Source organism: Leucopleurus acutus (genome assembly GCF_964270905.1).
Source record: "Leucopleurus acutus genome assembly, chromosome: 12".
In the NCBI taxonomy this organism is placed as follows: domain Eukaryota; kingdom Metazoa; phylum Chordata; class Mammalia; order Artiodactyla; family Delphinidae; genus Leucopleurus; species Leucopleurus acutus.
This window is the reverse complement of record NC_139154.1, coordinates 81,755,670-81,778,921: the sequence shown is the minus strand read 5'-3', so window position 1 is coordinate 81,778,921 and position 23,252 is coordinate 81,755,670. Positions and strand designations below refer to the sequence as shown.

The following is a 23,252-nucleotide window of genomic DNA, read 5'->3' as shown; positions in this document are numbered from 1 at the left end:
TCATGAAAATGATGGTTCTAATATCATCAATGGCATTAAACTGTTAACAGTATTATGTGCAGCCTATTTAACAGCTAATGTTAAAAGCAAATTATCTACAAAGCATAAATTAAGATTTAAAGTATATGATGTGTTTAATTGCCTAATGTAGGTAATGTTTAAAATTATATTCCGGAGTAGATTGATTCACGAGGTGGATTTTCCTATCCTATTTAAATATGAGAGAATTATGTTTTACCTTGTAACATTTTCTATCTTTTCTATCTTTACTTTCTCTGTGTTTTTTTTTTTAAATCATAACCCCTTAGGCAAGCTGGGAAACATGCAAGATTGTTTTCTGAATAGAAACAAAATATTATCTAGAAATTAGAGTCTGAATCATCTTCATTTGAATATATGTTTATTTTAGAATGCAGCACTAACAGCATGATGATGAACTGTCACAAATCTGTACCAGGAAGCACACAATCTTTAAAGTGTGTTGTTTTTCCACAAGTAATTTAAGTATAGCATTATTTTATTTGGTGCTAGAATCAAAGACGACATTTAGATTCTTCAGCTTTGGGACACTTAGTAACACGGAAATGATTGTCTAGTCAGGCAGAGGCAAGAAATTCAAACGCAGTTTCTTTTTCTTCTGCCAGTTCCTTTGCAGTAAGATCCATCTTCTCACGTGAGAAATCATTAATAGGGAGACCTTCAACAACCTTCCAGGTCTTATCCTGTTTGAAAATAATTGCAAATAAGAGATTTATGATTTTTTTTTTAAGATTTTTTTGATGTGGACCCCTTTTAAAGTCTTTATTGAATTTATTACAATATTGCTTCTATTTTATGCTTTGGTTTTATGGTCGTGAGGCATGTGGGATCTTAGCTCCCCAAGTAGGGATCCAATCCACACCCCCTGCACTGGAAGGTGATGTCTTAACCACTGAACCACCAGGGAAGTCCCAAGAGATTTATCATTAAACTAGAATTGATGTTCCAGCAAGCAACAACTTAGTTTGAACTTAATCTAGAGAAGTATGTTTTAAAGTGTGATTCTAAAGAAGCAAATCAAAATCCAGATCTTAACAGATAATTCTGATGAAAACAACACTTGAATCTGAAACTCACTGAAGCTAGAAAAAAATCTTTAAACGAGGCTTTAATCAGCAAACATAAAAAAGACTGACTTTAGTACAGTTATAATACAGAGCAACAATACTTAGAACCATTGCTTCATTTAGAAGTAATAGAATATTTGTAGATATCCAATATTAGAAGCATAATATAACAAAACGTGTCTAGTGGGGAGAGTTGCAACTTGCCTTCCAGATTAATTTCAACATTTTAGTGACCTGAAGTTGTGCTTCACATGATTTTAAAGCTGAGAAAAATGTCTAATTTAGTAAAGGAACAACTTTCTAGACTAAATTATACCATTACTAATAAAAACACACAACTGCTTTCCCAGTAGAGGACAAAGGAAAATAACCCAAAATACCTTACCTTGATTGTAACAGGGAATGAGTAAAGCAGATCATCAGGAATACCGTAGGAGTTACCATCAGAGATGATGCCCATGGAAACAAACTCTCCCTGAAAATAACAAATAACAATGTTTTACATTCTCATGGTGCTAAGGGATTCTGCTTCCCACTAGCTATCTATTTTACATTTGGTAGTGTATATATGTCAATGTTACTCTCTCAGTTCATCCCAACTTACGCTTCCCCCTCCTTGTGTCCTCAAGTCCATTCTCTACGTCTGCATCTTTATTCCTGTCCTGTCCCTAGGTTCTTCAGAACCATTTTTTTTAGATACCATATATATGTGTTAGTATATGGTATTTGTTTTTCTCTTTCTGACTTACTTCACTCTGTATGACAGACTCTAGGTCCATCCACCTCACTACAAATAATTCAATTTTGTTTCTTTTTATGGCTGAGTAATATTCCATTGTACATATGTGCTACATCTTCTTTATGCATTCATCCGTTGATGGACACTTAGGTTGCTTCCATGTCCTAGCTATTGTAAATAGAGCTGTGATGAACATTTTGATACATGACTCTTTTAAAATTATGGTTTTCTCAGGGTATATGCCCAGTAGTGGGATTGCTGGATTGTATGGTAGTTCTATTTTTAGTTTTTTAAGGAACCTCCATACTGTTCTCCATAGTGGCTGTATCAATTTACTTTCCCACCAACAGTGCAAGAGGGTTCCCTTTTCTCCACACCCTTTCCAGCATTTATTGTTTGTAGGTTTTTTGATGATGGCCATTCTGACTGGTGTGAGGTGATACCTCATTGTAGTTTTGATTTGCATTTCTCTAATGATTAGTGAGGTTGAGCATTCTTTCATGTGTTTGTTGGCAATCTGTATATCTTCTCTGGAGAAATGTCTAGTTAGGTCATCTGCCCATTTTTGTATTGGGTTGTTTGTTTTTTTTGATATTGAGCTGCATGAGCTGCTTGTATATTTTGGAGGTTAATCCTTTGTTAGTTGCTTCATTTGCAAATATTTTCTCCCATTCTGAGGGTTGTCTTTTCGTCTTGTTTATGGTTTCCTTTGCTGTGCAAAAAATTTTTAAATTTGTTTATTTTTGTTTTTATTTCCATTTCTCTAGGAGGTAGGTCAAAAAGGATCTTGCTGTGATTTATGTCACAGAGTGTTCTGCCTATGTTTTCCTCTAAAAGTTTTAGGCCCAATATAGGTTTTAAGAAGGAAAAAAAGTCACCTCTACCACGTGTGCTAGGTGCTTTCCATATTTCATCTCATTACCCTTACAATGCTGTGAGTTAGATGCCATGTAAAAGATGATAAAACAGCTCAGAAAGGTTATGCAACTTTCCCAAGGTTACTCAGCTCATCAGCAGCTGAGGTGGAATATGAACCTAACTGGCCTGACTGCAAGGCTATGCTTTTTTTTTTTTTTTTTTTTTTTTTTTTTACATTATAGCATTAAACGACAAAAATAAGAGTGGCCTGTGCAGTTCACTGAGTTCTCACCTCTGGGGTTCCAAACCAGATGTCTCTGACGTGGTCACAGATGGCTTTCGCAGCAGACATTGCACTGGACAGTTTTCGAGCCTTGATGACAGCAGCACCGCGCTGCTGCACAGTCTGGGTAGGGCAGGCAGAGACAGCAGTGTTATTCCTGGGGTGAAAGGCTGAAACCATAGCTTAGTGTGTCCCCTCCAAAATCACTCAACTACCCCATGTTGACCTTACTAACCTATTTCACTTAGAAGCACCAGTCTTCCTGAAAAGTGAAAACTATATACCCGCACAGAAAGTTTTACCACAATTCATACAAAGAAACAGATCTCTATAAGATAGCTGGATGACTAGAGGGTATCTAGTTTTTCCCACTTTAACAATCAATCTTGACTGCTACACAATAGATCAGATTGGATTATGACTGCCTTAGTATGACCCCCAAAGAAAATATGCACTCATCAAAGGCCTGCTGTCCTTGAGTTTCCTCCCACCACCCCTTGGGCCACACTCAGGTCAGTAATGTGGTGTGTCTCTCAAGAGTTCTTAATGCTTGGCTGTGAAGAGAGCCCCCGGATTTTTCTCACCGTGATGAATTCTCCCTTGAGCCAGCTGTCATCTTTCAGAGCTTCATAAACACCAACTTCCTTTCCTTGCAGTTTCACCTTGGCATGGTTGACATCTGGATACTGAGTTGAGGAATGGTTTCCCCAGATGATGACATTCTTTACATCATCAGAAATCACACCAAGTTTAAGAGCAATCTAGTTCAATAGAAAACAAGTATATTACTCTGACAATTTTTTTTTTTAAATTTCAAATTGTGACCCGTTTGACAAATGTCCTTAAGATAAAAAGCCCCTGGGGCTTCCCTGGTGGCGCAGTGGTTGAGAGTCCGCCTGCCAATGCAGGGGACACGGGTTCGTGCCCCGGTCCGGGAAGATCCCACATGCCGTGGAGGGCTGGGCTTGTGAGCCACGGCTGCTGAGCCTGCACGTCCGGAGCCTGTGCTCCGGAACGGGAGAGGCCACCGCAGCGAGAGGCCCGCATACCGCAAAAGAAAAAAAAAAGTTTAAATACAAAATATATATAATACTAAAATTGTAACAGAAGTAACAATCTCTAGCTGTAGGTTCAGAAAGCACTTCAGGATCCTGCATGCCTTGTAGTCACATGAACATCAATTATGTTCTATAGTACAGTGGTACCAGAAGGGTTAAAGTTATGTTTTGAAAGATCTAAATAAAATCAGCTTACTTTGTTAATCACTTGATAAGGTAATGTGAGGAAAAGAAATTATGGTTAGTTGGATGTATACAGGCATACCTCCTCTTACTGTGCTTCACTTTATTGCACTTCACAGATACTGTGTTTTTGCAAATTGAAGGTTTGTGGCAACCTTGTGTTGAGCAAGTCTACCAGCACCACTTTTCCAACAGCATTTGCTCACTTCATGTCTCTGTGTCACATTTTGGTAATTTTCACAGTATTTCAAACTTTTTCATTACTATTATATTTGTTATGGTGATCTGTGATCAATGACCCTTGATGTTACTATTGTAATTGTTTTGGGGTGCCATGAACCCTGCTCACATATAACAGTGAACTTATCAATAAACGTTGTGTGTGTTCTGACTGCTCCACCATCTAGCTGTTCCCCTTTCTTTCTCCCTCTCCTTTGAGTCTCCCTATTCCCTGAGACACAAACAATACTAAATTTAGGCCAATTAACAACCCTACAGTGGCCTCTAAGTCTTCAAATGAATGGAAGAGTTGCACATCCCTCACTTTAAATCAAAAGCTAGAAATAATTAAGTTTAGTGAAGAAGGCTGAAAGCAAGATAAGCTGAAAGCTAGGCCAAACAGCCAAGTTGTGAATGCAAAGGAAAAGTTCTTAAAACAAATAAAAAGTGCTACTCCAGTGAACACACGAATGATAAGAAAGTGAAACAGCCTTATTGCTGATATGGAGAAAGTTTTAATGGTCCGGATAGACGATCAAACCAGCCACAATGATCATACCAGCCACAACATTCCCTTAAGCCAAAGCCTAATCCAGAGCAAGACTCTAACTCCCTTCAATTCTGTGAAGGTTGAGAGAGGTGAGGAAGCTACAGAAGAAAAGTTTGAAGCCAGCAGAGGTTGGTTCATGAGGTTTAAGGAGAGATACTGTCTTCACAACATAAAAGTGCAGGGTGAAGCAGCAAGTGCTGATACAGAGGCTGCAGCAAGTTATGCAGAAGATCTAGCTAAGATAATTAATGAAGGTGGCTACACCAAGTAACAGATTTTCAATGTAGATGAACAGCCTTCTGTTGGAAGAAGATGTCATCTAGGATCTTCAGAGCTATGGGGGAGAAGTCAATGCCTGGCTTCAAGGCTTCAAAGCTTCAAAGGACAGGCTGACTCTCTTGTTAGGGGCTAATGCAGCTGGTGACTTTTAGCTGAAGCCAAGGCTCACTTACCATTCTGAGAATCTAGGGCCATTAAGAATCCTGCTAAATCTACTCTGCCTGAGTTCCATCAATGGCACAACAAACCCTGGATGACACCATATCTGTTGACAACATGGTTTGCTGAATATTTTAAACCTGTTGAAACATTCACTGTTGAAACCCAGTGCTCAGAAACAAAGATTCCCTTCAAAATATTACTGCTCATTGACCATGCACCTGGTCACCAAGAGCTCTGGTGGATAATGTGCCTGCTAACACATCCATTCTTCAGCCCATGGACCAAGGACTCATTTTGACTTTCAAGCCTTATGATTTAAGAAATACACTGCATAAAGCTATAGCTTCCAGAGATAGTGATTCCTCTTATGGATCTGGGGAAAGTCAATTGAAAACCTTCTGGAAAGGATTCATCATTTGAGATGCCATTAAGAACATCTGTGATTCCTGGGAAGAGGGCAAACTGCCAACATTCATTGGAGGAAGTAACTGCAGATATGATGGAAATAGCAAGAGAACTAGAACTAGAAGTGGAGCTTGAATATGGGACTGAATTGCTGCAATCTCATGATAAAACTTTAATGCATGAGGAGTTGCTTCTTACGATGAGTGAAGAAAGTAGTTTCTTGAGACGGAAACTACTCCCAGTGAAGATGCCGTGAAGATTGTTGAAATGACAAGAAAGGATTTAGAATACTATATAAACTTAGTTGATAAAGCAGTGGCAGGGTTTGAGGGGTTTAACTCCCAATTTTGAAATTAGTTCTACTCTGGGTAAGATGCTATCACACAGCATTGTATGCTACAGAGAAATCATTTGTGAAAGGAAGAGTCAATCAATATGGTGAACTTCACTGTGGTCTTATTTTAAGAAATTGCCACAGGCACCCCAGCCTTCAGCAACCACCACCCTGATCAGTCAACAGCATCACCATGGAGGCAAGACCCCCCGCCAGGTCAGCAAAAAGATTAGGACTTGCTGAAGGCTCAGATGATGGTTAGCATTTGTTTTTCTTTTAGCAATAAAGCCTTTTAAAATTAAGGTATGTATATATTTTTTAGACATAATGCTATTGCATACTTAATAGACTACAGTACAAATACAACTTTTATATGCACTGGGAAACCAAAAAATTCATTGACTTGCTTTATTCTGATATTTGCTTTATTGCAGTAGTCTGGAACCAAGCCCACAATATCTCTAATGTATGCCTGTAATTTGTTCCTAATTAGATAGCAGAATTTATAATGATCTAGAAGAGAAGGTTTTGGAAAAAAATTTTAAAAAGCTGATGTATTAGGGTGACATTGTGAGTGACTTTTCTTTCCTTTATGTTAAAGTAAGAATGAGAGAAAAAAATAGTTGTACCAGAATCCACAGTTTTTGCACACATAAATAACAGCAGCACTGCATCAAAGCTCTGGTTGTGTATTCACCATACAGCAAAGGGAATACACTCTGATATTTTAAAGAAATTTTAAAAACAAGGATACCAATAGCCCCAAACTGGAAACGGCTCAAAAGTCCTTCAAGAATGGTTAAACAAAGTATGACTATTAGCATAACTGACACCATCTCGGGCCCTTACAGTTTCTTCTATCCTTTAAAACTGACCTGTGAAGTGAATCACATCAAGGGCTTTGTAGTTAATAGATACTGTTCAATAAACATTAGGACCAGGTAGCCTCTATGCTCTGCTGGTCCCCAAACAATGATGAAAACCTTCCTTGACATATTCCTGGCGCCCACGAGACTAGTTATCCATTCATAAATCTTAACTTAGAAATGCATGTCCTGTTTCAAAGCACCTACCCCCATACCCTATAGAATCGTCCCCGTGGTCCCTCTGCGGTATGAAGTGCAGCTGCAAATGCTTCTGGATCACTGTCCACCTGATCCTGATCCCACCCTATGAGTAAGTCACCCTATAGTAAACCGATCCATTGGTTATATGGAGCTGCCTGCCTCATTTTAAGGTCTCAAAAATACCTTCTCAGTTTGGTGGGCACTTTTTGTTCCCTCTGTCCTCCAACACCAACTGTGGTACATTCATACAATTAAATAAATAAATGGAATAACAATAAAAAGGAATGAACTACTGATACATGTAACAACTTGGATGGATACTAAAGGCATTAAACTCAGTGGAAAAAAAAAACCCACAGTGTCAAAAGGTTACTTACTGCACAATTCTATTTTTAAAACATTCTCGAAATGACCAAAGTACAGAGTTGGAGAACAGACAAATGGTTGCCAGAGTTTAGGAAAGGAGAGGGAGTGTGTAACTATAAAGAGGCAACATGAATAGGACTTCTTTTGTGGGTGATGGTACAGTTCTGTTTCTTGAAACTATGGTGGTAATAGTAATCTATATATATGATTAAATGTCATAGGATCATCCATAAAGACACAAAAACTGCAGAAATCTGAGTAAAGCTAGTTAACAGTGTTGTGTGTAGTTTAGTCAATTTCCTAGTTTTCATAATTCTCTATAGTTATGTAAGATGTCACCACTGGGGGAAGTGGGTGATGGGTACATGGAATTCTCTGTACTATTTCTGCAACTTCTTCTAAGTCTATAATTATTCCAAATTAAAGAGTAAAAAATAAAATGACAACCAACCAACCAAAAGGAATGCAGATTAAAAAAGCCATTACCTAAAATGTTTGCAATGCCTTGACTCATCTTCACGGTAATTTATTCAGTCAAGTAAGAAGCAAGTTGTGCTTACTTTCACTGACCCTTAAAATAAGTCGAGACTCATTTCTTAAGTCCTCAAATAGATTTAAAAAATAACTTAAAATTCTTTGTTCCTGACATTTAAAATCACTTCTGATCTAAACCCTGCTTCATTTAGAGTTCTGCAAGTATTAGGACTATTAACTACCATATCAGTCTTCACAAATTATTTGGATGGTTGGTTTCTGGGGTACCCAGCTACTGATCTGCTTAGTGGTTGGGGTAGAGTGGTGTGCTGTGCAATGAGTACCATTTTCTGTGTGTGCCATGACCTGAAAGGACTTGCAAAGAACTGTCCTCACTTATATTTAGCTGGCTTCATTGAGAAAAAGGAATATTTATACTGGGGTAAGTGAGCCAAGATGTATATTATCAAAAACTTAGAAACCGTAACTTTGCTGAATGTCAGTTTCAGCTGCTCCAAAGTAGGGTGAGGACAAACTGCCTGCAGGCCTATCCTCCCTACAGGAGGCTCCCCTTACTTCCTGTGTCCTATTGGCCACGTCCTCTTATTCTTTAGATCTCCTGAGCTAATCCACTTCTGTCTGGATAGCAAAGGCCAGTACTTTGCACCCAGAGTTTCTGAGAATATCATGCATGTCAGAGCTAGTCTAAACCACCATGTACCCAGGCTAGCAGTTCTTTGCTCCTTCAGACACTTTCACGTCTGTCACACAGATCTGTTAAACAGTTTTTGATTCATTCTCCAGCTCTAGTAATTTTCTTATCTCTGATACCACCAAACTGGTTTCATTGCCAAATTACCTGGTCAGCAGACAACATACGTAGCTCTGGTCTGCAAATACACAGGGGATTTCTGCAGGTGATAAACAGTCACTAGGTAGCTAGGAGCTCTGATTTCCAAAATAAATTATGTAAGACTAGTATCCATTCATGTAAGAAAAATTAATCTTTGGGTTTGTTACTTTTCTCACTGGATTAATAGCCTCTATAGGAGGAGGAAACTTCTAACAGCATTCACTGTACCAGACTGGCATGCTGGAACACGTGCCAAAGTCAAAGTACGATGAGATGGCTCCTTCTTTCCTCACTCAGACTTTCACCCCGCAAGGAAAACTGTTGCAGGCACTGGGACAAAGTATTATTTAGCTGTACTTCTGGAAGCAGAATTTTCCAATGCCTGCCTCCACCAAGGCCTCAGGTCAAACAGCAAAAATGGAAATTTGTCGGTGTCATCATTTTACCTCTTTTTTCCTGTTGTAACTAAGTGAATTGCCATCTGGTAATCCAGAGTCCACAGATGCAACAACTATGATGATCATCTTTTCCTTCATAACTGTTCTACAGTATCCCAATCTCCTGCCTCCAGGCATTCAAACAAACTCCCATTTCTTCCCAGCCCCTGGACACTGGCTAAATAACAAGGAAAAAGACACAGCTCACAGCCCAAAGCCTCTCAGGAAATATTTGCAATTTAAGCTTGTTATCCAAAGACCTTCTAAATTAACTGAGAGATTTCTGAGGTGTGACTCTTCTCAAACCTTGGTTATATCTCTCTTAATCATCATCATCATTATCAATAATAACTAGAGCAGCCAACCTTTACTGAGATTTTACTATGTGACAGGCACCAGGATAAGGTCTTAACATAGATCTTATCTCAGTTAGTTCACATAACTACCATCTGAGGTAGATTCAATTATTATCCCATTTTATAGCTTGAATATACTTTCTCAGGGTCACAGAGCTAGTGAATGGATTAGGTCACTTGATCCCATTTTGTAAGAACACACATGAGGGTCTGGAGTCAGGCAGACCCTTTTACTGACTCCGTCATTTACTAGCTGTGTGACTTTGAGCAGGTTCCCTGACCTTTCTGGGCTTCACATTTCTTATCTGTAAAACAGTAATAATAACAGATATCTCATATGGCTACTATGAGAAGTAAATGACAAGTCAGATATAAAGCATTCAGCTTAGTGTTGAAACTTAAATGTAAATACTTTTCTCCTTCACTGGGCCCTCCAGAGCTGAAAGCTCTTAGTTTAAAGCAGTGGTTTTGTTAGCCAGACAGTAATAAGGAAGGTATGGGGTTAAACTAGAGGATGTCATGTCTTGCAGGAGTAGAATACTGGGCAATAAGAGAAACTGTAACATGCACTAGACAAGCTTAGGTTAAGAAATAGAGTGTGAATTTCAGAACCCTTCTGTTCTAAGGAGATTGGGAGAAAGGTGAACTATGACCTCCTAGGTCTTCAATGTGGAAACAAAGAATAGGTCTCAGTAATTAATGATTTTAGAAAGAACAAAGAATGTAAGAACAAACAACTGTTATTAGGCATGAGAAGTAACCACAGCAAAGATAACAAATCAGTTATAAAGACTCCCTGTTCTGTCCTATTTGGAAGGTAAAGATCAGCCTGATACACATTCTTGAGCTGTTTTGCAGTGTCCAAAACCCCTCAAGCACTCAGGCACCAGATTAACTGGAGCCTAAGGAATGAGCCTTTGCTGACCCCTGTGATTTCACTCAACTAGGCACCTGGATTTTGTCAACCTAGGGTGACCTTTGCCTCATTTTAATGCTAAAATCTCCACCCCAAGGGCTGGAATTTCTGTCATTTTTGAACATGCAAGGCATGTATGTTTGAGCATGTTGTTGTACTGCACAAGTGCATCTAGAACTCCACCTTTACATTGAAGATTACACTCACCCTTTCATGAATATACATGTACCCTTAGCTTAAAATGTCCCTGATCTGGCTATTTGGAAAGACAGTGCTTTGAGAGCTATCTACCTGTTTCCTTACTTGTCACAAGGAATAAACACTTCTGCTTTGACTGAAAGTACTTGGTATGATCATTGGCGATGCACCCCAAGTGATGGACCCACTGAATCTGGTAACAGTTTTTCAACTTAGACCTCACACCATCATTTGGTAAAAATAGTTTTCTTAAAACTCAGTAATGTTGTCTTCTCTAGAAGAAAAAGAACTAAATTCATAGACCTATCTAGAAGATGAGCTATGGATAAGGAGGATGGCCAGAAAGGTGCTAGGGAAAAGGAAAGAGGTTATGTCCAAGAACTAGAACTTTGTCATGACATCTAAGGGCACTGGGATTGTCTAGATCTGAGAAAGCCTAGGAAACTAGCACAGATGAGTGGCATGGCCTCTAATTAAAAAAAAAACTATTGTTAATACCCCGGTCACTGACTGCTTAGCATATTTATCTAAGGCTCCAAGGGATAAGGAAACTGGATAACAATTGAAATTTAGCTACTAGGTAGTGAAAACTAAGAAATTTTATGGAAATATGTAGAATATGAGGATATAAAAATGAAAATGAAATTAAATATAAAATTAAAATCAAGCTCGAATGCTTAGCAGTAGGGAAAAAAGCAGAACCACATATAATACACAAAGCTCTAGTTTTTCTATTATAATCTCCTATACATCTGACAAAAATAATTTGTGTGCCGTCGTATGAATTATCTTTGCTTATGACTAATTTTTAACCACTGTACTAAGAGGACATTAGCAATGATATGTAATTAAAGTTAGGAAATGAAATATAGTTGAGAAAATTAAGTACAAAGTTCAGCTACTTTAAGAGATAGATTTAAAGATGTCCTAACAAATTGGAATAGCTTCCTACTAAAACAAAACAACAAGAAAAAAGCACAAACTATGATTCAGCTACTTTAAAAGTGAGAGAAAAAGGGTTTAAAGTTGAACATTCATAAGATTTGAAAAGGCATCTTTCTTACCTGAGCTTTAGCTCGGTTGTGATCCAAACGAGTCAAGCAACTGAAGTTCTCCTTGGGGATGGACGGTGCCGACTTGGAGGCAGTCAGGCAGTTGGTATTGGCCGGGTTTCCCACCACGATAACCTAGGATGTAGGCGAGGCACAGGAGAGCTACAGACCATAACTGATTAACTAAACCAACTTAGAATATGACTGACATGTAACACATAGCCTTCGTACCAAGTTTGTGTAAGCTAAATATGTATAGTTATTATTGCAGCTTCTAGTTTCTAGTAGGTTTCTATCCTCCGTTCTAATAACTTTTCCCCCTTGTTAGTATTTGGTGCGACTACTAAAAACATTTACTAAAACCACCGTTATGTACACAAGTCATTTTGTTTTCTGCCAAAACAGAGACAGCATTTATCTAGTTGCCATAAAAAACTAGTAATCTAGGGCTCTATCTCAGAGTTCTATTCAACCATAAAAGTTTTCCTTCTTATAAAAGTAGTCCAAGAAAGAAATTCTACTTGAGAAGTTTACTTTAGGACAATGATTTGCCCTTATGAATGAAAAGTGTTTCTCAGTTTTGCCTAATCCTAAGAATTAACTGGGTTAGTTGCTAAAATACCAGGTCCCACCATTTCACACCCATTGAATCAATCTGTAGGAGAAAGCACATCAGGCTTTTTTCTTTTTTTTTTGGAGGGGGTAGGTATAGGATGCCGTGAATTACAATACAGCATAGGAAAATGTATACATGAACATGTTTTACAAGTCTTAAAAATCTTTAATAAAATGATAAGAAAACTTACTGTGAAATATCAAACTTACAGAAAAGCTGTAAGCATATTACAAAGACTAACTCCCACATTACTCGTACCCAGATTCTCCAATTTGCCCCATCTCTTTCACTTTCTGTGCACGTGCAAATGCGCGCGCACACACACACACACACACACACACACACACACACACACACACACACACACTGCCCTTAGTCTTTTTTTTTGGCCTATTTGAGAGCAAGCTGTAGATATGATACTCCCCTATCCCTAACTACTCCACTGTCGGTGTATATTTCCCCCAAGAAAGACACTTTTGGCTAAGAGGCAATTACTATGCAAGCAGTACTACAACTCCAAGCAACCTTGTAATTTTTTTACTAAGAGACCTGGGGATTTCTACCCAACTCATTTCTATTATTTTCTGTTAATGACTACAGAAAATAAAAGTTAACTATTTGAAATAAAGTCTGCAGAAAGCAAAAATTCAGGTGTCTATGATGTATTATAAAAGATAGAACATTATAAATGGCAACATTAAAAAACCTTATAAAATTTTCTTTTACCTTTCTTTGAATTCAGAATTGGGTGGAAGAAGTGTATCAAAACCAGAAAAATTTCTAACTAGCAAGCCCTTTTGCTACGACAATTAAGTTCTAGGTAACTGATACTTAATTGGTAAAAAGAGGCTTTACTGTAATAATAACACAACTTTAGAAACCAAAATAAATAGGTTGAACACAAAGAGACAGAATAGGAAGTCATACTGACTCAGCTCCTCAAGAGACGAACATATCGAAATTCCTCTGGACTTGAGAAAAAGTGAGTGTTCAGAAGCCCCTACCTCCTGTGACTAAGAACAGACACAGCTTATAGCCATCTCCCTTCACAATCACAAACACAAATCCAAATGTCTGAACAAATAGTCCCACACAGCTAAAAGGCACCAGAAAGTTCTGTGCCTTCTCTATAGGTTTACAAACTAATATTAAATCTCCATGTCATGGTAATAGGCAGAATATTTTTGAGCCCCTCAGAATACAGATTTCTATACTATATGAACAAAACCTAGAAAGGGAGGCCTAATGGAGCAAAACTCTGTATCTGTATTTACTGACCATCGCACAGAACTGGGAAAAAAAAAAGGCAAATACTTTCATTTTCACTTAAATGTTGAAAGCAGAAGTTTCAAATGCTGATAATAAAAAACCCAATAAAAGACTGCATTGGTCACCTTAACTGACTTCTTGGCATATTTGTCCAAGGCTGCACCCTGGCATTTGAAGATTTTCACATTTGCTTTGAGTAAATCTTTCCTCTCCATGCCATCCCTTCTTGGCATGGAGCCCACAAGAATGGCCACATCCAGGTCTTTGAAGGCAATCTCTTCTTTATCTGTTGCGATGACATCTGTGAACATGGCAATAAATATGCAGAGCTACTTAAACGCCAAAGTCTGAGGTTTTCTTTTTCATACTGAATCTACCCAGTAACTCTTTCACTTTGTAGCAAATGTTTACTTTTACAAATCACATTGATCAAAGTTTTAGGGGCCTAAAAAAAGAAAGGCAATATATTAATTCAACAACCGTAACATCAGCAGAAATGTCAATACATTTACTTTGCTTTTCCTATTTCAATAATTATCTTAATTTCAAAACTCTATAGCTTTTATCTTTTATAATGATGCAAGGTAACTTTCAGGGCAACATTAATTATTCACATTAATTACCACAGATAACACAAAAGAGAAACTAATTCACCTAACTTTTAAGTTATAATTACTTTAATTCTAAGATATCAATCAAATTAAAACAATGCTTATTGAGAAGTTTTTGCAAGGAATAACACTAAGAGATTTCTTTTGTCAAATTTAAACACTTTACACATGAAGACAATGAGGCTTAAAGAGATTAATTAGCTGCCTATCAAAAAGGAGTGGGGCTATAAGTCAAGATTGGTCCAGATTTCAACCGCTATGCTGCAGTGTCAGTCCAATACACCACCTGCTTTTTGACTGAAGAACATACAGTTGACCCTTGAATAACACAGGTTTGAACTGTGCAGGACCAGTTATATGTGGATTTTTTTCCCACAGTAAATACTATAGTACTGTACAATCTGAGGTTGATTGAACCTGTGGATACAGAGGATCCGTGAACAGAGGGCCAACTATAAATTGTACTTGGATTTTCCACTGCAGGGAAGATTGGCACCACTAAGCCCTGAGTTGTTGAAGCGTCAGCTATATATCATGGCTTTCTTTTGGTGACTGTATTAAAAAGGCCATGTGCTATAGACTGAATGTTTGTGTCCATATAAAATTCATATGTTGAAACCTAATTCCCAGTGTGATAATATTAGGAAGTAGGCCCTTTGGGAAGTGATTAGGTCATGAGGGGGAGCCCTCATGAATTGGGATTAGTGCCCTTATAGAAGAGGCCTCAGAGAGCTCCCTCACCCCTTTTGCCATGTGAGGACACAGTGAGAAGATGGCTGTCTGTGAACCAGGAATTGGGCTCTCACCAGACACACAATCTATTGGCTCTTTGATTTCTGACTTCCCAGCCTCCAGAACTGTAAGAAGTAATTTCTTTTGTTTATAAACCACTCAGTCTATGGTATTTTTGTTATAGCAGCCCAAAGGTACTAAGACAATCAGGGTACAGTGTTGTCACTGATAAATTTTTAGACCAGGAACTTGTGTCAGTCAGGCTTCTGTAAGTCCCCAAATAGGTATACATAAGAGCACCAGCTGGAGAAAAAATATCCATCTTCTTCCCAGCCATGCACCCTTATCTGCTGAACCTTCCCTTCCCATCATATTCACAGCTGACCAAGGACAAGCCAACTGTAACCTGGGCCCACTAGAGAGAGCAGAGAGAACTCTGTAGAGAAGGGAATAAAAATGGAAAAAGCAAGAGAGGAGGTTGATTTGGAAACAGTGCGTGAGGAAAGGGAGCCAGCAGAATAGCTTGGACAGGGTAATGCATTCTCTTACATAACTAAGCAACCAAATGATTGAGATGGCAGAGTACCCCTTCTACTAAATGTTTATTGAACAGATATATGAATTCTGAGCATTGTTTCTCTTGGGCGTGTTTACATTTTTGATTTGTGCAATCCTCTTTGAGAGTATTATTAATTAATCCTTACCCTCCCTCCCCCCAAAAAAGATGATGAAGGTATAGCTAAAGAAAAATATTCAAATTAGTTTACAACCTGACCTAATATTTTAATGGACCTTTCAACCAAATTTAGGATTTCTGTCTTACATTTGTTACTTGTTCATTGAGTCTCAAAGGCTCTTAGCAGAACTCTTTCTCAAACCGTGGCTTTAGGCTTTCTCAAACCATGTAGTATAGGATTAGAACAATTTATATTATATCTTAACCTGACAACTGGCAGATGGGGTGGGACTATATATGGGGACCAACCAATTTCTAGTCCCCAAGCTGCATATGGTTCTGGAAAACATCATTTAGAGTTGAAAAAGTTCTCCATTACAGGACACTACTATTACTATTTAAATAGAATTTAAATAATAACACAGTGTGGACAATCTCAGGTGGATAACCCTTGTGCAATATTATACTTAATTGGTAAAATAAATTACATATAGGCATGTTGGGAAAAAAGTATAATCTTTTATATTATACAGGTTATTTCACACTTTTACCCTTATTTATTCTTGGTATATATCTTAACAAGTAGTTGTAGTTCAAAAAACAAAAACTTTTTATGAAATAATTTCTAACTGAGAGGCCAGTTAACAAAACTCTAAAATCTGTTTTTTTAAAGATGTAAAATACTATAAAATCCCTTTCTCCTCCACTCCCCAACTCACCTTTCAGGAGGGGAAGGGCACAGTCTTGCAGCTCCATCAGGACACCATCCAGGACACCCATCATGGGAGTAATATCCAACAGCACGAGAATGATAGGCTGCCAAATAAATAGCAAGGACAACATCTGTCAGTGTAGGTTATGTCACTTAGTCATAGAAAAAGTCCTTTCAGAGTTTTGGCTAATTGGTGTGTGTATGTGTATAATTCCCATTAATTAGTCGTAATTATTTTAGGAAGTCAGGTGTCTAACATCAGATGTCCTTTAAAAAGGAACGCTATAAAACCAGCAATGGTTTGCTAAACACCGTAAGAGGAATCACCATTACTGAATTTTAAAGGAGTACATGGAAGAAATATCAAGTTGAAGTGACATGCCACACCTTGCTCTTTTTGGTGATGGCTGTATATCTAATTTCAGTTCACAGAGAGCTAAGCACAGTATCTGGCATGAAGGAAGAACTTGATATCCATGGGTGAAGAGAATGGATAAATGAATACTGTATGAAAGGATTTTAGTGTACATTAATCAGACCTGCTGGAATAGGGGGTGCCTGCTTCAAACTGGGAAGCCTATGTGCCTGTCCAACTCTTTTGGGTCTTAAGACCATTTATGAACAAGAAAGTGCAGATTCAGCAACTTTCTCTCCCACGTGACTCTCCCTAACAGTTACTATCATTATGATACCTGCTGGCTGCACCAAGTCAACTGAACAGTAGGAGGAATAGTTCTAATTTGCAAAGCATTTTCAATGCCCAGAGAGGTGCATATAAATAAGCTACCAGATTCCACTTATAGCCATGTGCCTAATACATTCGTTGGGATTATCCATTCCTTTACCATTTAAACATTTCTTTGCAACTAAATACAGGGTTTCATTGAAAATATTCTTACTTTTACTTAAGATTTACAGACACTTGCCCCTACCTGGTCTTTACCGAAGACAGATCCATTTCCAATACTGTATAGCAGTGAATAAGCAATCTGACCAGCTGCTCCAGTCACAAGGACTCGGATTGGTTCAGACTGTAATGAAAGAGACCCATTAACACCTTATTAAAAAATGCTATTTTACCCTAAAGATATTCAGAATTTTCTCTATAATAAGACAACCACATACTTTAAAAGCTAATGTAAAATTTTAAAGACTCTTCGCATCTGGCTTAGTAGAAGACGTTTATCCCAGACTTGTCCCAGTAAACACGGCATGCACAAAGCAACTAAGCAACTTCTGGAACATGTGTCCTTTGGCTGCATATTTATGTGGTGTTATTTAACTCTCCCTGCTGTCTTGGATTTACTTACAAAATCTTATCCATCTTTTTTAGGATATTTTACCACTAAAATAGGCCTAACGATGTTGATGTGCATTATGTGAGGATACAAACCCTGGCGGCCACTAGAACCTTACAAATCCTCTTATGCAAATCCACCACTCCCTTCTGCTGAAAAGAATCCTTCACACCAGGAAGAGGAATAATAGCGGTTAAAAATTTCCATTTAGAAGGAGCCAGAAAGTTTTTATAAAACTATTAATCGTGATTCAACTTAACTACTTGGAGGAAGAAAAAATAAGCTTATATTTATTTAAGGAAAAAGAAAAATGAAAAAATGTTAATATCTGGATTGTAAAAAATTTTAGCATTAATAAATAACAGTAGCAACGTGTGGTAACAGTTGACAACCTGATTTTAAGGGAAAATTAATATTAAAGGGGAGGAAGGGGAAAAAGTACAAAGAACGTATTAGTTATAATAGATGGAAGTCATCTTACAGACCCTGAATAAAATATGAACATATGGACAAAAAATATATATAACTAATTCAAAGTGATGACCCTGAGTCATTAAAAATAAGTTAAATTAAGCTCAGAGAATTAAAAAGATAAAAATATTTCTATTAAAAAGAGCTGAACAAAAATGCCTGTAAACTTAATGGGTAAGTTTAATTAGATGGAAAAATTCAATCAAGGGAATTGTTCCTTTCTCTGACAATACTGGGTAAATGTACTTCCACTCTGTGTCACCTCTATAGTTACCCACACTAGAGAAGTGGCTGAAGTGACTGGGGATAGAAGATTAGATTTCTTTATATTTAGAATTCCCTCTTAGAGAGGGGTCATGCTTCTAGGATAGGAGCCTATGACCTGAAGGTTCCTTCTAACCTTCAAACCCTAACCTCTGGAGGTCAGCAGCACTTAGCAATCTGGTACCCATAGAATTCAGAGGAAGAAAAGTCTCAGGAAAGTGTCAACTGTTGTAGAGAAATGCATCTGAACACAGCAGACTATGTATGTGTTTCTTCTTCAGAGAGGTGACCAGGGTGAAAGTGGAGAAAAAGGGAAAAAACTATGGAGAGTTTCTTCCTGACCTTCTGGGTCTCTTGTCCATACTCTTCACCAACTTCCCCTTATGCTTTAATATCTCTAAATATACAAAATATGATAATTCCCCCAATAATCCAATTTTAATACAATACATATTTATGTTCCCAAATAGACTTTAGGTTTATAAAGAGCACTGTTATTGTATATATTTATTTTCTATCACATGGTCTTTACATGTTTTAAATTCTGTCATTTTCCCCTCTTTCCTTGAAGTATAGCAGGTGAGGAAAAAGAAATAGAGGAAGAAATGATTCCCCCTCCCTCTTTAGAATGCAAGCTCTTGAAGGACAGGGGCTTTGTCTACTTTATTTACTGTTGTATCCCAGCTGCCTAGAACAATGCCTGGCATGTAGTTAGAGCTCAAACATTTGCTAAAGCTCAAATATTTGCTGGATCTTGTAAAATTACTATCAAAACCTTGGAAATGTAAAAGAATTGTTTGGAAGCAAACCCAACATGCTTTAAAAAATTGTTTTATTCATATATACTTGCATTGAGAAGGCTGGAAATAATGACAATAGTTCCAGCTATGGTTAGCAAAATTATGTCAGTAGTTCTAATGAAAGTCTTCTTTTATTACATAACTTGTACTATTTTAGGCCAGAGACTCCATTAGTGAACCATATGCAAGAAACAAGAGGATAAGCCAATTTTTTTAAAACAGGGGGCTAGAGAGGCAGTAGAGTGTGACAGTTAGAGATGGCCTCTAGAGCCACACTTTCTGGTTCAAATCCTGATTCCTCAACTCAGCTGTATGTTCTTAGGCAAGTTACTGTATTGTTTCTCCATAGTAAAATGGAGATAATAATAGCAGCTACCTGACAAATAAGGTAGTCATAAGGATTGAGAGAGTTAACATACAAAGCAGTAAAAACAGTATGTAGCAAGCACTATAATTATAGGTCTCAGGTTTTTCCTCTAAGGACTCTTGTAGCCTTAGGCTGTCACTCTCCACTAGACTGTGAAACTTCGGGGAGAACAGTCTGCCTCTGACTCAAATTTGCACTCCCATATAGCATTCAACAAGGATTTGTTGAATGAAGGAAAGTTAGAGTTAAGAAAAGCATAAACACATGCTACTTCAATGAAAGCAAGCTACGATAAGCAATGAGGGGAAAAGTAAACATTACTATCTGTAAAGCTTAACCTCCCAGAAAGTCAGGTAGATGCTTAGAAAAGAATAGTCAATTTTAGGCATTTATTTTAGCTACTAAAAAAATGGGTTCAAAGTACCACAGTCCCTAGTGAAGGGGTTGTGGGCAACTAATGAACAGGCACAATTCCACCTGAGCAGTTTCCTTCTTCTCTATCACTGAGCAAATTATTTTCACAGGTAGGTGATTCCATCTTGTTAAGAGTAGTATGAAGCCCAGTGTCTGAAATGTCTGGTGATGAAACAGGAAAGAAGTGCCTATTTGGTTCTGTCTGCTCTTTGCAACGTTGCAGTAGAAAAGCAGGAGGGTGGGAGATTCCCACTGACATTTTCACAATGTTACAGTGTGAAGATAGGTTACTATTCTTTGCTTAGATATCTGGGCAGTCTGCCAAGATCCAAGGAAGGAATGTCTTTGCTCTTGGCAGGGCACTAATGACCTTCGTGCAGATGCAGGCTCTGTCTTGGGCATGTGTTCAAGTCTCAGTTGTAAAGCTTGAATTTAAGTGTTCCTTCTGTTATTCTACAGAAAGACCCATGTGTTCCTTTTTTACTTTCTCATTTATATATATTTCTGTAATATAAAAGACAAACAGTATTCAGATTCCTTCATACAGTTTATTCTTGCTTGTCATTCCCTATGGACACAAGGAAAGAATTGACTCCTTGAAAAAAACCTGATTTTAATAGCTTACAAAACATGGCTCTTTTCTAACTCAGTGATTGTTCACACACTCTCCTGAGGAGGCAGGGAGATTGAGTCATGTGAGAATTTGCCATCAGTTTCAGCAAAATGGCAAGAAGGTTCTTCCTCATGGACATTATTTGGTGCTGGAGTGATCTTCCTGGGGTGAGGCCTGGCTTGATATACTGTGTAGAAAAACAAAGCAAGAATGGGGGCCCAGGAGCTTTCTGTGACCTTGGGAAAATCATTTGACCTCACCAGGTTATGTTTTAAGATTAGAAGAAATAATTTCCAAATTCCCTTCCAATTCTAGAACTACAATATTCTCATTGTAAAACCATCAAGTAATATAAATGCTGATACATAGTTTAGTTTGTATTTGCAGTATGAGCTTGTATCTTCATCCAGAACCTCAGCAACTAAAAATAAATTTTCAGAATGACTTGATATGTATCTGAATGATACAATATGGTAAAATGGAAAGTATGCGAGATCCTTGGGGGCAAACTGTTGTATGACCTTGAGCAAATCACATTCTTTTTGGGTTTCAATAAACTCAATTTTAAGATGGTCAAGATTTTTTTTTAAAAGGTTCCAACCAGTTTTAAAATTATTAAGTCTGAGGTTCTCTGATAATAAGTACCTCTGCATTCCTGCTAAGATTACTAGGTCAGGGGGCTTCCCTGGTGGCACAGCGGTTAAGAATCTGCCTGCCAATGCAGGGGACACGGGTTCGAGCCCTGGTCGGGGAAGATCCCACATGCCGCAGAGCAACTAAGCCCGTAAGGCCACAACTAAAGAAAGCCCACGCACAGCAACGAAGACCCAACGCAGCCATAAATAAATAAATAAATTAAAAAAAAAAGATTACTAGGTCAGAAACCACTGAAACCATCATTTAAATGACCAATTATGTTATCTGACAAAATAAGTAGGAAACCTAGGTTTAACACTTACTGAGAATTAGAAGCTGTCCCCACTGGCTCCCTTATGAAGGTGGAAGAAGTAATCCCCTTGCCCTGAAAACACGTCTTTTCAGGTTCTGGAAATGTTCCAATTCCTTCAAATATTTTCCCACATTCCCCACTCATTTTAGTATTTTGAAATAACAGAGGAAAAACAGTTTCAACTACAAATACAGTACTGAAGCAATTTCTCTCAGTTTGATGTCAAATGTCACCTTCAAACAGCATGCTGCTTATTCCTACGTCAGTACCCTCACCAACCTCCCTTCTCCCTTTCAGCAGAGACAAGATACCCATATCTTGGTATCCAAAGCTTCATGACACGATGGTTTTATTGTGTAACATTTAAAAGTAGTGGTTCTAGAATTCCTAACACACAGATCAGTAAAAAAAAAAAAATGCACTAATTATTTGCATAGGGGCACCGTCACTGCAACATGTCCAGGTACGACAAAAGGAGATCAATGAACAGGTTTTAAATAACATTTCGTGAAATTAGATATGGCGGAAACACTTCTCCCGAAAACGTAGATCGCAATCCCGAGCATCTGGTAAGCACTACCTTTGCAGTGAGGGCCTTCTGCTTTCAAGGGCTTTGTGACAAAAGCCCTTAAAAACACTGTGGGCTTAAGAGGAGAAAAAGAGGTTAGGGTCCAACACCCCCTCTTATTTCAAACCTTATCGTCCTTCTCAAACCCCTATACCGTTCTTTGGAGAAAATCCGCAGCTTCGTATTCTGTACCCCCAACATACAAAACGACTGAGATCGCGCCTCTCCAAGGACAAAGATGTCTCTAAAGTCCTTCTAAGAACCCTCAGCTGTAAATCAACCCCTTCCCAATTACCGGGTCCCTGCGACAGTCCCCAGATGAGTCGGGGCTTTCCAAAGGGCGCGAAGGACAATCCCTTGCACAGCCTTCCCCCAACAGTCCTTAAAACGCAAGAAACTCCACACACGGGCGCGAAGGTCGGAGGTGGGCAGCATGCAGAGGCCCACACTCACCATGACTGGGAACTGCGCAGACACTTTTCTGCACCTGCAAAATGAGCTTCAGGGAGTCCGGTCACCTCTATCGTGGAACCGACTCGGAAAAGGCGAGTGATGTTAGAAAGAAAAGGCTCGGCTCCCGGATGCGGAGGCCTCTGGGAACTGTAGTTTAAGCAGCCCTAATTCTGGCGCAATCTCCAATGCATTTCCTTCGAGTGTTGAACTACACTTCCCGAGGTCAGATGGTCTTCTCACGCCCTGCTCCTTGCGCTCTTCGCCGATTGCAAAGTAGTTCCCGAGGGCGGGCCGCTGTGATTGGAGGACGGCGACGAGCGGAGGATTTGGGCTCAGGAAAAAAGGACCTGCCGAATGGCGCCTAGCAATTGGCGAGAGGGAAGGCGAGTGTAACTCGAGGGTGGAGAGACAGAGCCCTTAGCTCCAGCGCTCTCCCGTAAGCTGCTAAGACTTTATCCTCCCCTCAAGGGTAAACGTGGGAGGTAAAGAGACCTTCCGCTGCGTAAAGCCGGTTCGACCCGGAAACAAAATCTTTTTTAAAACT

At 38.6% G+C, this 23,252-nt stretch overlaps 1 protein-coding gene across 1 annotated transcript; it reads right to left on the bottom strand.

The window, feature by feature from the left end:
- Positions 1-400: 400 nt before the first annotated feature.
- MDH1 (malate dehydrogenase 1) lies at positions 401-22,821 on the bottom strand. The gene is made up of 9 exons (XM_082852088.1): positions 22,709-22,821; positions 17,444-17,542; positions 16,519-16,615; positions 13,906-14,081; positions 11,908-12,030; positions 3,571-3,747; positions 2,996-3,109; positions 1,492-1,581; positions 401-722 (listed from the first exon to the last, which is right to left on the bottom strand). The coding sequence occupies exons 1-9, from the start codon at positions 22,709-22,711 to the stop codon at positions 597-599; spliced, it is 1,005 nt and encodes a 334-aa protein (XP_082708214.1). The 5' UTR covers positions 22,712-22,821; the 3' UTR covers positions 401-596.
- Positions 22,822-23,252: the final 431 nt, after the last annotated feature.